Genomic DNA, 17,865 nt, shown 5'->3' on the forward strand with positions numbered 1-17,865 from the left:
GAGAATGGTGTATTCAAAAAAAAAAAAAAAAAATAAAAAAAAAAAAAAAAAAGGATGCTTTGCTCCCCTCCACAAAAAATGGAAAGTTGCTCTTTTGCCAGTTAGAGTGATCTTAAGTGATGGAGACTCCTCTTTGTTTTGCTGTTTCATTACAAAAGAACTTACTAATAAGTAACAGAGAACAAAACACAAGAAACATAAACCGTGCCCCTGGACCGGAGAGCAGGCCTGGGACTCACCGTGCTTACACTTGGAGCATTGCTGTCAGAGAGAACAGAAGAGAGCATATTAGGAAGAGTATTTGATCAGGGGCTCCATGTCACACATGCAAATGCTGGTGTCTCTGCTCACCATATGGTTGCAGCCTCCGTTCTTCTCAATACAGATGTTGCACTTGGGACACTGAGGAGACAGAAGGGCGCCATTAGGCTCACACACCATCAACCCAGTTCTAAGAAAAATGACACAAAACTCCAATAGCTCATCACAAGCACTTCTGGGGAGGAGTGTCTCACTTAACTGTCGCTGAGGCTGGAACACCAATTCAAGGAAATGAGGTCAGCATGTTTGGCTCTGAAATAATTTGAGTACCAGCTGAACCCCACTAAGTCTCTACCATCTGACCTTGCTGTGACACCACTCAGATTAAGCCCAGGCTGGAGCAGCAGAGAGCCTGCCTGCTGGGAGAATGGCCACCCTGAACCAAACCCTGGTGAGCTTGCTTGTACTCTGGCTTCCAGAAGCGGGCCTGGAAACTACCTCAGAACTCCTCTCACTTGAAAACTGCCAGCAACCCAGCACCTAGTCTGACTCCCACCTGAGTGAAGCACTCTGTGTGGAGATCTGAGTGAGTCAGTGAGTGACTGCATAAGGAACAATGGAGAAGCTTTAATGAATGCTGAGAGCATCTGGGTTTGTATTACAGTCTTGTTATGTGTGAGACAGGCCAATCAACCACTTCACTCCCAGGGATACCAAAGCTTGGTACATACTCATTTTTATAGTTAGAAAAGTTTGACCCAGAGGAAAACTAAGTATTTTGGAATTTTATTAAAATAACTGCATCTGGGCCTAGAGATGGCTCAGCAGTTAACAGCACTGTTGGTCTTGCATAGGACCTGGGCTCAATTTCTAGTACCACACAGTGGCTCAAAATCATCCATAATTACAGTTCCAGATACATTATGCATGTGGTGCACATACATGTATTCAGGCAGAACATTCATACATATAAAGTAAAAAAAAAAAAAAAAATTAGCTGTTATTTTGAGACAGGGTCTCTCTATTATGTAGCCCTAGCTGTTCTGGAACTGTTATATGGTCCAGGCTGGCCTCAAACTTACAGATCCAGCCAGGCGGTAATGATGTACACCTTTAATCCCAGCACTCGAGAGGAAGAGGCAGGCGGATCTCTGTAAGTTTAAGGCCAGCCTGGTCTACAAGAGCTAGTTCCAGGACAGCCTCCAAAACCACAGAGAAACCCTGCCTCGAAAAAACAAAAACCAAAACAAAACAAAAACCCAAAACACATCCCAACAACCTTATAGAGAGATCTGTCTGCCTCTGTCACTGCAGTACAATGATTACATATACTGGCAACTAGGTCCAGCATGGAAAAAATTTTTTTAAAAAATAAATGCATCAAGGATAAAAACTGATAAAAATATGCTAAGTATGGCCAAAGTCCAGAGTCTGTCTCTAACAAGCTCCTAGGCTATGTGCTCTGCTCTCAGACGGCCACTCTTCAGGGCAGAGCCTCGGGGAGAATTACTTAGGGAAGTTCCATTACAGGTAACACGGTCCTTACATCTTTAGTGTGAGCACTAATGTAGTTAGCTGTTTCAGAGTCGTCTGCACACTTCGTGAGCCATTTCCGGATTGTGGCACAGTCTGTGGGGGCGTGATACATCTGTCGACACTTGAAACTTAAAATCGGAAAAGAAACACATTCAAATAATCATCAAGTCTGGGTTTCATGTTTAAAATTTTCCTCTTGTTTGAGTTAACAGATCCTGAATTAAAGCTTTAGACAAAAAAAAAAAAAAAATCACTTCTTGAGATCTTAGGGACTTTACTCACACAGGGTTATAATAAAATACATTATTATTTTTTCCCACTTGAGCCTGAGACATGCTCAATAAGCCCCCATGAAGTTTCTCCTTAAACATCTTGGATTGTAGTAACCAAGCTTCAGCACCCACGCCCCCCAGATCAAATTCAAGGCCTTGCACTTTACTATAAAGCTACATTCCCTGCCCTGAGGCCAGGCTTGTGGTTTTTTTTTTTTTCCTGCAACAGGGCCTCATGTATCCCAGACCAGCCTCCAAAGATTACCTTAAACTTACGGCCTTTCTGCTTCTACTTCCTGAGTACTGGCATTACAGGCATGAACCAAATATGCCTGTTTTTTTGTGGTGTTGAAGATCAAATCCAGGGCTTTGTGTGCAACACAAGCACTCTACCAACTGAGAGAGATCTCTAGCCATGAGCTTAGCTCCTTGGAAGGCAAGCACTCTGAAGGTATTCTAAGGGTACCTCCAATTCAGGTTTAAGGTAGAACTGAAACTTTTGGGAGTTTCTCTACATCTTCTGGTCAGATATGTGTCAGGATGCACAAAAACCAGAACTTGTAAAATCTGAGGGTCCTAAGACATCTGACAGGAACTGAAGCCTAAGCCGGGCGTTGGTGGCGCACACATTTGATCCCCAGCACTCGGGAGGCAGAGACAGTCGGATCTCTGTGAGTTTGAAGCCAGCCTGGTCTACAGAGTGAGTTTCAGGACAGGCTCCAGAGCAATAAAGAGAAACCCTGTCTTGAAAAACAAAAACAAAACAAAACAAAAAAAAGAAACAGAGCTAGGACTCGTGTTCCCAATCTCCTTTTGTACAAGCCACAGTAAAGTCCACAGGCAGACAGCAGACACATGCCTTTGGGAAAGAAGCTCCTAATGTGAGACAAAGGTTGCAGAGCAATTGTTCAGTTCTCAACTCTTGGTGGGACAGAGTCCCTCACTGTCCTGAAAGGCAGAATACACACACACCCATTTATTGTGAAGTTTCTCTGAACCAGACCATCAGTCTTCCAGGGAGCTGCAATTAGGACAGACCCTGATTTAAACTATGGCTCTGCTATTTATTAGTAGGGACATTTACCTTGTCCTTTGATCTCCTCACTGAGAACACATAATGGTGACAGGCAATCTCTTAGCTGTGATATGTAGGGAAAATGGCTGGACAGTGCTCATCACTTGGAAAGAATTTGTTAAGTTTTGGTTATGCCCATGGAATTTATTGAGTGGGGAGAACCTCAGATTAGAACTCACCCATGAATCACAGTTTCATAAAAGTCAGCTAGTATCAGTTAGGTGGCACATGAACTGAATACCAGCTCTTGGGTACGGATCTCTATGACTCTGAGGCCAGCCTGGTCTACAAAGTAAGACCCAGGACAGCCAAAGTTACATAGCGAGACTCTGTCTCAAAACAACACAACAACAACAACAATAAAAATCCAGGTCAAATTAACAAAAACAAAGCCAAGGGGTATGGTATGGGGAACATAGCTCAGTTGGTAGAATGCTGGCCTAGCATGCACATGGGCCAATCCCTAGCACCCTAGCGTGGTGATAAGAGTCTGGAATCCCAGCACTGTGGAAGTAGAGGGAGGATGATCAGATGTTCAAGACCATCCGTGGTTATACTGTGAACCTGAGGTCAGACTGAGCTAAAATAGACCTTGCCCAAAATAAATAAATAAACAAATAAATAAATAAATAAATAAATAAATAAATAAATAAAAAAGGGCAGAAAAGTTTAAAACAGAGAAAGGTGAAATGTTGAAGTCATATGTAATTTGTCAGTAAAGGTAGACAATCTCTGGGTTGTGAGTATACTATAAACATAACATATTCTTCAGGAACCTGTTACTTCCTTGTCTCCAAAGTCTGTTCATTTATCAAAATACTCTGAGGACACAAAATATAGCAGCAGAGCACTCTTCTAAACTATCTCTCCCAGCCCTGCCCTCATATACAGCAACAGTGCTCTTTGGAGGAAGATGGGCCATGAGCCCAGGACTTCTCAGCACCCACTCCCTCTTACCAGAAGACCTCATTGCATCGATTGCACTGCACTCGGCGAGCTCTAGGCTCTTGTACCCGAATAACCATGGGGCAGTCTGCACCAGGGCACAGCTGGAGCTGGTAATGACTCTGTGAACACAAAGGGAAACAATATTCAAGTGCTTCTACTCTTCTAGCTGAAAACCTGTTAGGATGGGCGTTGTGAAGAACAGATATTAAATAGTTACCGAAGAATGTTTGTTTAGCTTAAAACAGGTAGCCACTAATTTCAAGTTATTGTATAAGGATGTACCAGCAGGCTGGGTGCATCCATGTATGCCTATAGTAGCTGAAGCTACTTAACTTCTTGGAAAACTAAGGCAGAAAGACTATCTGAGCCCAGGTAGTTTAAGTCAAGGCCAACCTGGTCAACATAGTGAAAACATGTCTCAGGAAAAAATGTTTTGCTGTGAATTGGATGAGAACACAGCTCAGTTACCTATGCATCTGACAGCTCACAGGCTCAAAGACCCCTAATAACTTACTCAAAGCAACAAGTTATGCAAAGATTAAGGCCAAGCTGCAGTGGTGGTGAAGGTCTTTAAGCCCACACTCAGGAGGCAGAGGTCAGGCTGGTCTAGAGTTTCATGAAAGCCAGGGCTACAAAGAGAAACCCTGTATCAGGAAAAACAAACAACAAACAAGGCTTCTGTTTACCCTGCATGTGAACAAGACAACACCAATCCAATAAGTTTTTTTTTTTTTTGTTTTTTGACACAGGGTATCTCTGTATTGTTTTGGAGGCTATCCTGGAACTCGCTCTGTAAACGAGGTTGGCTTCGAACTCACAGAGATCCACCTGCCTCTGCCTCCTGAGTGCTGGGATCAAAGGCATGTGCCACCAACAGCCAGACCAATAAGCTTTTAAAGTAATAAAAGACAACGATGAAAATTATGCTGCACAGAATCTGTAAAACTGGACAGGTAGTCTAAAAAGGGAGAGAAATCTAAAATTAATCATGGTGAAAACATGAGTAAGTTTTCAAATTGCTAGAAACCAAAACAAAAGAGAAAATAGTCCTTCTCTTTGCCTGAAGTGTACAGAAAAATCTTTTCTTTTTTGGTGGGTGGGGAGGGGTTTGAAGTCAGGGTTTCTCTGTGTAACAGCCCTTGCTGTCCTGGAACTCACTCTGTAGACCACATGGCCTTGAACTCACAGAGATCCTCCTACCTCTGCCTCCCGAGTGCTGTGATTAAAGGTGAAGGCTACCACCGCCTAGCCCCAATAGCAACTCTTGAGCTATACCAGACCCGTGCTCACTCCCTCTCACAAGCTTGCTCAGCTTGTTTAATCAACTGTGTACACTTTGAGATGACTGTCCAGATTATGGAAATAAAAACCAAGACTCAGGGCTGGGGAGATGGCTCAGTGGTTAAGAGTACTGACTGCTCCTTTCAGAGGACATGGATTCAATTCCCAGCACCCAAATGACAGCTTGCAACTGTAATTCCAGTTCCAGGGAACCTGACACACATAGCAAAAACACCAATGCACATGAATAAAAATAAATTAATTAGGTAAATTAAAGAGCAAGTGGTCTCATAACAAGGGAATAACAGATCTGGCTTTTACGTATTGTTTTTTCTGACCCCACAGCCTTTATTATATATTTTTTAAATTAAATTATGTATCTTTAAGTGGGGAATGGGTGGACACGTGCATGAGTGCAGGGACCTAAACAGGCCAGAAGAGAACGTTAGATCCCCTGGAGCTGGAATTACAGAGGGGACATGAGTGCCAGGAACTAACTCAGGTCCCCTTCAATATTCTAAACTGCTGAGCCATTTCTCCACCCACAATTTAATGGCAGCTGTGATTATACTATGTAAAGTAGGCTCAGAAGGACAAAGAGGGCAAAAGACAGGGTTGCTCATACCTCCACATAGTCCCTAAAGAGGTAGCGTCTGTATTTATCTCTCAATTCTTCATTGGGAAGCAAGGGAAATACAAAGTCCTCTGGTGTTCGGAGTGGACAATCCTGAGCCATACATGAGACTCCTGTTGAACAAAGATAATGTATTGGATAGCCAAATTACAGAAGACACATACAAAATATGTACCTAGTAGATTCAACGATCAAATTCTAATTTCATACAGGACATCCTCTGACTAAAATATCAAGAACTTATTCAAAGAGAAATTAACATCTTTCCATAGTAATGTAACAAAGATTGTACTCAATTACCCATATATCAGCATAAGCATCACTAGATAAAATTATAGGATTAGATGTAGTGGCTCACACCTTTAATCCCAGCATTGGGGAGACAGACGCAGAGGCAGGGGGATCTCAGAGAGTTTGAGGTCAACTTGGTTTACATAGTGAGACCCAGGGCTAGCCAAGGCTACACAAGAGACCTGTCCCACTGAGGCTGGCCTTGGACTCCTGATGCTTCTACTTCTTCCTCCCAAATGTTGGGATCACAGGCATGTACCACCATACCCAGGTTAACATATTGAGATTCTGCAGGTAACAATGAACCTGGTTCTAATTAGTCTTAATATTATCAAGTCACAGAACAACAAACACTCCTGTAGCTGGTACTAAAATCTGATATAGGTTATGTTGCCCAAGTAACAGAGGGAATCAAGACATGGAAGGCAGTTCAAATGACAGATCTCTTAAAGGTGAGAAAATCCCCTTGTATTCACACCAGTATCTGTAAAACTGTTAATTTTCTCATTTTGCTGGAGACTACAGAGAATTGTGCTACTATTTAGATGGGAATTTAGAAACCACCAGACTCTGGGTGCAGCTTAAATCCCAGTACTCAGGAGGCAAAGGCAGTCAGTTCTTTGGGAGTTCAAGGCCAGCCTGGTCTACAGAGCTAGTTCTAGAACAGCTAAGGCCGTTCACAGAGAAACTACCAGACCTAACTATAAAAACCTGTCAATCACAGAAGATAAGTTTGCTTTAATATATGAAAAAGCAGAGTGAAAGAAAAATACTTTCAGGCTGGAGAGATGGCTTAGCAATTAAAAGCACTTACTGCTCTAGAGGAACTGGTTCCACCCCAGAACCCATATGATGATCACAACCAACTGTAAAACCAGTTCCAGGGCATCCCATGCCCTCTTCTGACTTCTAGACGTGCCCAGCACACTTTTGCTACACAGAGCTACATGCAGACAAAACACTTATACTCAAAGGAATAAACATCATTAAAACATGAAAACAAAGATTCATTTTGAGAGCTATTATTTAAGTTTGGTGCTGACTCACCTACACCAACACCGTCTTTGACAAGTACTGAGCAATGCTGCTCCCAGCAGCTTCGGCAAAACTGATGTTGGCAGGCCAGAGAGAGTAGGTTTTCCTTCCGCACAAACTGCATACACACTGCACAGTGGTGAGGGGGATGGGCTGTGGGGACCTAGAGAGAGATGTAGCCACATAAACCAAAGACTAACCATCAAATTTAGTCATAAAGGTTCTCACAGGCCACACTGCAGTTTGTCAAGGGCAGTGGATTTTCCATATGAATATGCCCAAACCACAAAACAGACTACCTCCTGGGGTGCTCTGATACTTGGCAGAAGACCTGGGTTAGGTTCCCAGCACCCACATGGCAGCTCACACCCATCTGTAGCTCCAGGTCCAGAGGAGTTGATACCCTTTGCTGGCCTCTATTCCCATCAGGCATGCGTGTAGTGCACAAGTATACATGCAGGCAAAACACTCTTATATGAAAAGTAAAATAAATGAATTTGTTAAGAAAAGAATCAGGCAGGAGTTAAAAAAAAAAAAAAATCAGGCATGGAGGTGCACGCCTTTAATCCCCGCACTCAGGAGGCAAAGGCAGCAGTTTCAGGACAGCCCGGTCTACACAATGCAGCAAGACTCCGAAAAAGAAACAAAGAGGGGGGAAAAAAGGGAGAAAAACCAAGGGGATAATTAGGAGCAAAATAAGGAGCTTGGGCATGCTATATAATACAAAACAAAGCTGGTGCTAACACTGCAAGACACAGAGAGCCATGAACATCCAAAGAAGCCTCACTAAAACAGGAAACATTCGGGACTGGAGAGATGATGGCTCAGCAGCTGGGAGCACTGGCTATTCCTGCAGAGGACCCAGGTTCAATTCCCATCACCCACATGGCAGCTCACAACTGTCTGTAGCTCAGTTTCAGGGGATCTGACACTTTCACAGACATACATTCAGGGAAACCAAGAATGCACATGAAATAAAAATAAACAAATTATTTTTAAAAATGTTTAACCCAGGTGGTGGTGGCAAACACCTTTAATCCCAGCACTCAACAGACAGAGGAAGGTGGATTTCTGTGAGATGGAGACCAGCCTGGTTTACAGAGAGTTTCAGGACAGGTAGGGCTACACAGAGAAACCCTTTCTTGAAAAAACAAAAGACAGACAAGCAGGAGATACTTGCATGCTTTGACGGATTAGGCTGAACTCGAGCCTCCACAAGCAGCTGAGCAGAATTAGACCTGTACCTAGAAAACAAAAAGGGCAGAAATATAGAGAATCAGAAACTGAAGACATTGTTAACTCTCAATAACAGAACCATCATATGTTGTGCTTGCATTAAAGGGTTTTTGTTTTCACCTTGTCAGCACAATGGTCCATGTCTATAACCCTAACACTGAGCAAGTTTGAAGTCAATGTATTCTACATAGCGAGTTTGAGGTTATTAATAATGGTTTCCTTATTATCCTATATCATGGGTTCCAGGACAGAGCTATGTGATAGTTTTCTCAAAACAAAAACAAAAGATGGGCAGTAGGTAACCATGTAGGGCATTTTCTTCTTAATTAGTGACAGTGAGGGCCCAGCCCATTGTATTATGCCACCCCTGGGCTTGTGGTTCTGGGTGCTAAAAGAAAGCAGGCTGAACCGGGCAGTGGTGGCGCACGCCTTTAATCCCAGCACTCGAGAGGCAGAGGCAGGTGGATCTCTGTGAGTTTAAGACCAGCCTGGTCCACAAGAGCTAGTTCCAGGACAGCCTCCAAAGCCACAGGGAAGCCCTGTCTCAAAAAAAAACCAAACCAAACCAAAAAACAAAACAAAACAAAACAAAAAACAGGCTGAGAAAGCCATGGAGAGCAAGTCAGTAAAATAACACCCCTTCATCATGGCCTCTAAATCGGCTCCTGCCTTCAGGTTCCTGCCAGGTGTGGATGTTCATCTTGGCTTTCCTCAATGGACTGTGATTCAGGATATGTAGCCAAATAAACCCTTTTGTCTCCAAGCTGCTTTTAGTTATGGTGTTTCATCACAGCAATAGAAAATATACAAGAGTTTTAGAATTCTAATACACACACACACACACACACACACACACACACACACACACACACACACACACACACACGAATATACTCCAAAATGTCAAAAAAAATCGCAGTGGGCAATTTTATCTCCTTTCCCCAAACATCTTACCTGTCCAGAATCTCTGAGACTTGCCAGTGGAAATTAACTAGTATAAGTTTTGCAACTGAATGAGATACCTGTAAGAAACAACAACAACAAAATAACAAATTTCAACTGCAGTTTCCTTCTCACAGTGCTCTCTACGTTTGAGAAGTATGCATCTACCAGTATATCACGTCCACATTCTTTCTCCTGGTTGCATGCTTTGCTTTTAAGTAAGTTAAATTTCTACTATTAGTTATTTTATACATCTCTTGTTCTTGGGTCTTTTCATTAATGTTTACTACAAAAATACAAGAATTAGATACTCACACTAGAACCAAAACCATCCTTTCTATAGCAATTAAAAATGTTGCCAGGCATTGGTGGCACACACCTTTAATCCCAGCACTTGTGAGGCAGAGGCAGGCGGATCTCTCTGAGTTCGAGGCCAGTCTGGTCTACAGAGCGAGTGCCAGGATAGGCTCCAAAGCTACACAGAGAAACCCTGTCTCGAAAAACCAAACCAAACCAAAAAATTGCTGGGTGGTAATGGCCCATCCCTTTAATTCCAGCCTTTGGGAGGTAGAGGATTCCAGGCCAGCCTGATCTACATAGTATATAGCTCTGACTGTCCTGGAACACACTAAGACCCTGTCTTAAAGAAAAAAAAGTGATATGTTCTCACATATGCTATCCTGAGGCCACACATGCAGAGTATGCTTCTAGTTAGGACTAGCAACACATTTTCAGGCTTTGACTTCTTTATTTATAATCCATAAACACAAAATAAGGAATTTAAGGTCAAATTAGTGGTAGCACATAATTTTAATCTCACAAGGCAAATCTCCTGTGAGTTCAAGACCAACTGGGTCTACAAAGAAGTTTCTGGACAGCCAGTGCTACATAGTAAGACCCCGTCTCAAAATAAAAGCTGGGCATAGTGGTACACGCTCTTAATGTTGGGACTTGGGAAGTAGAGTCAGGCAGATCTCTGGCGTACAGTTAGTTATGTACTCAAGCTAGCCAAGGCTACATAGTGAGAACCTACCTCAAATAAATAAGCAAATAAATAAAACCTAAAACCAGTTTTATTACTGTTGCTGTTTTGATTTTCCAAGACAGGGCTTCTCTGTATAGCTAGACCTAGCTGTCCTGGAACTTGCTCTACAGATGAGGCTGGCCTCAAACGTAAAGATCCCCCTGCCTCTGCCTCCCAAATTCTAAAACTAAAGGTATGCACCACCATGCTGAGCTTAAAATCAATTTTTTAAAAAAAGATTTTATTTATTTATTTTGTATAGTCTTCAGTCTGCATACCAGCAGAGGGCACCAGACCTCATTTAAGGTGGTTGTGAGCCACCTTGTGGTTGCTGGGAATTGAACTCAGAACCTCTGGAAGAACAATCAGTGCTCTTAACTGCTGAGCCATCTCTCCAGCCCTTAAAAATCAATTTTAAATCTCTGGATTCACAAAACCCAAAAAGGCCCAGTTGCTAAACATTGTAAAGGTTTGTGTTGGCAGTCTTTCTGGCTTCTACATAAAAGGGGATGAAAACTACCAATTCTACTGTGAATTTTTCCTCCCAAGAGAGTAAGAGGATACATGCACTACTAAGTTATTTGTAAAAGTAAGGTAACAGAAATACCTTATATGCTGCAATGGACAACAAGGTAATTAGTGTAAAGAGTAGTGAAGAGTGGTACAGTTACTGACACAGAAAAGGTTCTACTTTTTTTCTTTTGAGAGAGTGTCTAGGCTGATCTCAAGCTTGCTATACAGGTAAGGGTGACCATGGATTTCTGATCCTTCTAACTTCACTTTCTCAGTTCTGTCATTACAGATGCATGCCACCATGTCCAGTTTATGCTCAGGGCTTTCTACGTGATAGGCAAGCACTCAACCAACTGAGCTACACTGCCTTCCCCAGAAGTTTACATTTCAACATTTGGTTGAAGATGATAGTAACAATACAGCATTTGCTTGTTAGGAGACATAATTATCTTACATTAAGTGGAAAGTAAACCAGGTGCAAAACATTGTGTCAAGACACGGGTGGGGGCCAAAAGGTTGGGATGGGTTTGGAGTCCTACATCAGGCTTCCCAGAGGAAGCACAGTATAGCATTCAGGTGTTACTGAAAACACAAAAGGCCAGTGGACACCTCAGGATACAGACATACCTAGTCTGGGGCAGACTCCAGAAGCTACCTGTAAGATAGTCCTATCTGGTTCACAGAGACAAACTCAGCAGGGAAGACATAGTAACCAACATGGGATTCCCTAGCTCTAGAGCTCAAGTCATGCCTGAAACTAAACAAGGCATATCCTAGAACGACATTACCTGAGGCTTTTCAATTAGTGAGTGCCTTCCTGTCTCACAGCCCAAATACACCTGGAGAAAACCAAGGATGACTTCACTCCATAAAAGGGAAGACTATGCACATTGTTAAACTGTTTTCTTACTGAGGCCCATGGAGACTTTTGGCCAAGGTTCCTAAATCATGGATAGCAATATCTTTTAACTATTGCCATAATTCATCTCAATAGACCATTAACAACAAAGTCAAGGGACATACCGGTTATTTTAAATTTTAGAAGCTGCATAAATACAGCTGTTAGGTACAAATTTTATTTTATATTTAAGTAAGGTTTCACTACTAAGCCTTGTTTGGCCTAGAACCTTCTATGTTATACAGGCTTCCAACTGAGAAAGATCCACCTGTCTTCCTTCTGTGTCACACATCCCCCCACTACTCCCTGCCCCTTACAGGCTCTCACTATGTAGTGATGTAGCCCATATTCTGGTTGTGATCTATGGTGGTTTGAGAGAAAAAGGCCCCCAAAGAGAGTGGCAATATTAGGAGGTGTGACTTTGATGGAGGAAGTGTGTCACTACAAAGGCAGGCTTTTTCAAGAAATCCACACCCAGTGTCTCAGACCACTTCCTGTTGCTAGTGAGTCAAGATGTAAGGACTCTCAGCTCCTGCTCTAGCACAATGTCTGCCTGCATGCCGCCTTACTTCCCGACACGATGATAACGGACTAACCCTCTGAACTGTGAGTCACCTCAATTAAATGTAAAGTTGCCATAGTCATGGTGCCTCCTCACAATAGAAACTTCAATAAGACAGGACTCTTTTGCCTTAGCCTACCTTGTGCTGGGATTATGCTACCACACATAATTTACAAACACTTGAACCACAATCATCAGCTTTAGCCTCCTGAGTGCTGACTACCAACGTGCAATCTGGCTCAACTACATCAACTGCTTTTTACCTTGACTTCTGTTTTATCTGTAGTTAAAGATAACCTTGAGGGCTGGAGAGATGGCTCAGAGGTTAGGAGCACTGGCTGCTCTTCCAGAGGTCTTGAGTTCAATTCCCAGCATCCACATGGTGGCTTACACCCATCTGTAATGAGATCTGCTGCCCTCTTCTGGCCTGCAGGCATACAGAACACTGTATATATAATAAATAAATCTTAAAAAAAAAAAAAAGAATTTTGCTTTTGTCAGCCACAACAAAGCCTCAGAATAACACAAGAAGAGCTCACTTACACTAACAAGAGGCTCTGTTGATGCCAGAATGTACTAACTAGAAGTCTGTGTTTATCCTAGCAGTTGAGTCTTGGTAAGGAAAGACGACGACGAGGGACTGGAGAGATATCTCTACAGTTAAGAGCACTTGCTGCTCTTGTAGAGGACTTAGGTTCATTTTCCAGTACTCACTATGGTTGATAACTGCCAATAACTTAAGTTTCAGGGAATCTGATCACTTCTGGCATCCATGAACTCCAGGCACACACATGGTGCACATCTATATATACAGATAAAACACATACACACATAAAATAAAATAAATAAATCACTTGAAAAGAAAGAAAGAAAGAAAAAAAAAGACTAGCATTTAAAAAACCGACAGTGGCTGGGCATGGTGATTCCTGCCTTTTATCCCAGCACTGGGGAGGCAGAGGCAGGTAGCCTACCTACTATGTTGAGAGTTCCAGGCTAGCAAGAGCTAAATAATGAGTCCCTTTCTGAGAGGGGCTAAAACAAAACAAAACAAAACAAAAACCCAAAACAAAAACACCAGATCAAAAAATAAATAAAAACTGCGGAGATAGATTTATTAAGTACAAACAGCCAAGAATCCCTCAATATACTCAAGCAGAGACAAAACTCAAGACACAGAAGCCAGGTGGCAGTGGCTTACTCCTTTAATCCTAGCACTAGGGAGGCAGAGGCAGGCAGATCTCAGAGTTCGAGGCCATCCTGGTCTACAGAGTGCCAGGACAGCCAGGGTTACACAGAGAAACCCTGTCCTGGGAGGAGGGGTGGGAGGAGAAATAAATAAGCTAAAAGCCAAACAAAACAAAACAAAACAAAGTAAACTCTGACACAAACCCCCACCAGCCTTCTGTAGTAGGTGCTATGTGATTCCCAAGTTGTCGGTGAGGTTTAAGAAAAGTGACTGTTATGTCCACAGTTTGCAGACACTATGAATCTGATGGAATTCTGAAATCACTAATTCACGGAAAATATGGCAAGAATGGACCTCATCCAGAAGGCACACGAGGAGAAGCTATATCACTGGTTCTCAACCTTCCTAGCACTTCGGCCCTTTAATAGAGTTCATCATGTTGTGATGACCCAAGCATAAAATTATTTCATTGCTACTTCATAACTGTAATTTTGCTACTGTTATAACTAATAATGCAAATATCTGTGTTTTTCTGTGGTCTTATGCAACTCCTGTGAAAGGGTTCAATGAACCCCAAATGGTCACAAACCACAAGTTGAAAACAGCTGATCTATATAAGAAATCAGATGTCATAGACCCCTCCAGGGAAAATGCCTCAGGGATGGAAGAGGACAAGCATGAACAGTACTTTAGAAGAATTTAAACGTGATCTCAGCAGGGGGTGTGGACAGTCTCCACAAAAATTAAGGTCATAAGAGTGAACTGATTAGATGCCTTCAAGCCTCCCTCCACACATCAGCTTTCCCAGAGACAACAGTGCCTTCCTTGAGGCAGCTTCACTTCCTGGCAGCAACAAACCTTGTGGAGGAATTCAAGCCACATTAAACATGAATATCAGCCTCAATTCAAACAGGTGAATTTTCTCATGAATCAACAGTATTCATACCAATGCCTTTTAATACTCCAAGAGTACAGCAATTTACTACAAACCCTTTAAAAGTCAAGAGCACTTGTTCTGGTAGAGGACCTAGGTTCCACTCCCATCATCCAAATGATGGCTCACAACCTCTTACAGTTCTAGTTCCACGGGGATTTGATACTCTATTCTGACCTCTTAGGGGAAGCCAGGCACACACATGGAATATATACATACAGGCAAAACATGGCAGAATGTGCACACACATTTTAAAGAAAATCTTGATCTGGCTCCCTCTTCTGGATTGCAGGCAGAAAACTGTATACATAACAAATAAATTAACACTGAGTTTGAGGCCAGCCTGGTCAACAGAACTAGTTCCAGGACAGTCAAGGCTTACAAAATAAAATCCTGTCTCGAAAACAAGAAAAAACCAAACCCCACAATGATAGAATCAGGAAACAAGACTATATTTATGATTTGATTTATATGAAATTTTAAGAGAGGCAAAACTGCAGAGAAAAACAGTAGTTGCTTGTTAAATGTGGAGACAGACTGCAGACACAATGAACTTTTGGAGTGATGGAAATGTTTCAAAGTTGGGAATTGTGGCAGGTGCATGCCCTTGATTCCAGCACTCAAGACGTAGAGGCAGGCAGATCTTTGTCAGTTTGAGGCCATCCTGATCTACATAGTGAACCATGGTCTCAAGAAACAAAGCAAAGCAGGGCATTGGTGGCGCACGCCTTTAATCCCAGCACTTGGGAGGCAGAGGCAGGCAGATCTCTGGGAGTTCGAGGCCAGCCTGATCTACCAAGCGAGTTCCAGGACAGGCTCCATAGCTACACAGAGAAACCCTGTCTCAGAAAAACCAAAAAAAAAAAAAAAAAAAAAAAGCTTGGTGGTGGTATGCACCTTTAATCCCAGCACTTGGGAGGCAGAGGCAGGTAGATCTCTTTTGAGTGTGAGGCTACAAAGTAACTTCCAGGATAACTAGGTCTACACAGAGAAACCCTCTTTTTTTTTGTTTTGTTTTTTTTTTGAAGATTTTATTTATTTATTATGTATATAACATTCTGCTTCCATGTGTATCTGAACACCAGAAGAGGGCACCAGATCTCGTAACAGATCTGTGAGCCACCATGTGGTTGCTGGGAATTGAACTCAGGACCTCTGGAAGAGCAGCCAGTGCTCTTAACTTCTGAGCCATCACTCCAGCCCCGAAACCCTCTCTTGAAAAAAACAAACCAAAAAACAAAATTGTCTCAAAGTAGATTAAACAAACAAAAAGTAAAACATCATAGTACACACTTACAATACCAGCAAGAGGTTGGAGGATCAGGAGGAGTTGGAAGTCATGATTACATAGCAAGTTCAAAACCTGCCTAGGCTCCCTAAGACTTTGTCTCAAAAACAAATCAATGATTTAAAAGCTAATTGGGCCCCTGAGATATTAGTAAAAGTGAGTGATCGCCATCCAAGCTTTAAGAACTAAAGTCAATCCCTGAAAAATCATGGTGGAAGGAAAGAACGGACTCTTAGAAGCTGTCCTCAAATTTCATAGGTGCACTCACACATACATCACACCGAACATTAATAAATAGAGATGTTCAAGAAAAGAATAAGGCATAACCACATGTGTGGGTAATCTTGTTTATATAACAAAGCTTGCCTGCAGATCAGAGGGCAGAGCTAGCCATTAGCTAATCATAAAAGTCTGGAGATCTGTACAGACAGATAAAGTGAGATGGCTGGGTGGAGAGAATATAGGTGGGATGAGACAGGCACTTGGTCTCTTTTTCAGTCTGGACGACTTAGTAGAGGTAAGAGGTCTCTCTTATGGCTGGCTCCTTTACTTCTCTGAATTTTCAGCTTTAACCCTGATATCTGACTCTGAATTTTTATTATTAAGACCTATTAGAACTTGTGTTACACACATTTCAAATTTTTCATAATAAAAGTTATAAGAGATTTTTTTAAAAAAAAAGATTTTATTTATTATGTATACAACATTCTGCTTCCATGTATATCTGCACACCAGAAGAGGGCACCAGATCTCATAACAGATGGTTGTGAGCCACCATGTGGTTGCTGGGAATTGAACTCAGGACCTCTGAAGAGCAGCCAATGCTCTTAACCTCTGAGCCATCTCTCCAACCCCATAAGACAGTTCTTAATGGCAACCATGAAACTAGAAATTACTCATAGTGCTAATCCCCATCCAGGAAAAGAGGGCCTGGTTGTCAGGATGCTACCTCAGGACACCCCCACAGAACAGTCCACATAACCACATTTAGCTGCTTAATGTTTGCTTTTTTTTTTTTTATTTTTGTTTTTTCCAGACAGAGTTTCTCTGTGTAGCCCTGGATATCCTGGAACTTACTCTGTAGACCAGGCCGGCCTCAAACTCAGAGGTCCTCCTGCCTCTGCCTCCCGAGTGCTGGTTGGGATTAAAGGCGTGCATCTCCTCCAGTTGTTTAATAATGTAATGCCTGGCTGTGCCTACTTATCTTTTTTAATTTTAAAATTTATTTATACTTATGTATGAATATTCTGCATATATACCTGCATGCCAGAAGAGGACACCAGATCTTATCACAGATGGTGGTGAGCTAACATGTGGTTGCTGGGAATTGAACCCAGGGCCTATGGAAAAGCAGCTAGTGTAACCAATGAGTCATCTCTCCAGTCCTATGACTACTTACTTTGCCTGAGCCTATGAGGGAGGATGAGAAAAAATAAAGAGGATCATGGCTAGTTTATGTTGAATAAACAGCATAAATCTACCGGATACTTGGATGACTACAGTGATGATGTATGTGAACTACTAATGTTAGAATTGCGGGTGGTAAGATAGCAATGTGCACTCCTGAATACGAAAACAGAGAAGATGTCAAATACAAGGAGGGATACAAGGAAAAATTAGGACCTCCCCCAAAGACAGTGGTTATCAGTCCCCTGCAGACATGACTAGTAAAACGGTTCCACCACTAACTACAATAGGTGTGCTGTCAGAGGACACTGTCAGCATTCTCACAGAAGACCAAAGCCTCATCAAAGCACACTGGCCTGCTTTTATGTTTAGTTCCATCTAAATGTTCCTAAGGTATACAAGTCTCCTTTGCCTTTGTCAAGTACTTCTATGCTCATTCTTTTTACCTTTTCCCAGAGAGTCCACTATTCCAAAGATTTACAGCATACATCACCCCAAGATCAATGTGTCCCTGGCCTACTCAGTAACAGCTAAGCAGAATT

General features: G+C 42.2%; 1 protein-coding gene across 9 annotated transcripts in view; it reads right to left on the minus strand.

Moving 5' to 3' along the window:
* Arih2 (ariadne RBR E3 ubiquitin protein ligase 2) overlaps positions 1-17,865 on the minus strand; it is a 54,133-nt gene that overhangs the window by 7,732 nt on the left and 28,536 nt on the right. For 6 of the 9 annotated variants that reach the window (XM_035443969.1, XM_027414588.2, XM_027414587.2 and 3 more), the window contains 9 exons: positions 12,772-12,935; positions 9,524-9,591; positions 8,514-8,577; positions 7,346-7,496; positions 5,999-6,120; positions 4,102-4,211; positions 1,808-1,925; positions 352-402; positions 240-261 (listed from right to left, as the gene is read on the minus strand). In XM_035443969.1, coding sequence (XP_035299860.1) covers positions 240-261; positions 352-402; positions 1,808-1,925; positions 4,102-4,211; positions 5,999-6,120; positions 7,346-7,496; positions 8,514-8,577; positions 9,524-9,591; positions 12,772-12,935 — 870 coding nt within the window. The remainder of the gene's footprint in view (positions 1-239; positions 262-351; positions 403-1,807; positions 1,926-4,101; positions 4,212-5,998; positions 6,121-7,345; positions 7,497-8,513; positions 8,578-9,523; positions 9,592-12,771; positions 12,936-17,865) is intronic. The other 3 variants (XM_027414589.2, XM_027414591.2, XM_027414592.2) reach the window with 1 other exon arrangement.

This window comes from Cricetulus griseus, chromosome 4 (assembly GCF_003668045.3).
Source record: "Cricetulus griseus strain 17A/GY chromosome 4, alternate assembly CriGri-PICRH-1.0, whole genome shotgun sequence".
NCBI classification, from domain to species: domain Eukaryota; kingdom Metazoa; phylum Chordata; class Mammalia; order Rodentia; family Cricetidae; genus Cricetulus; species Cricetulus griseus.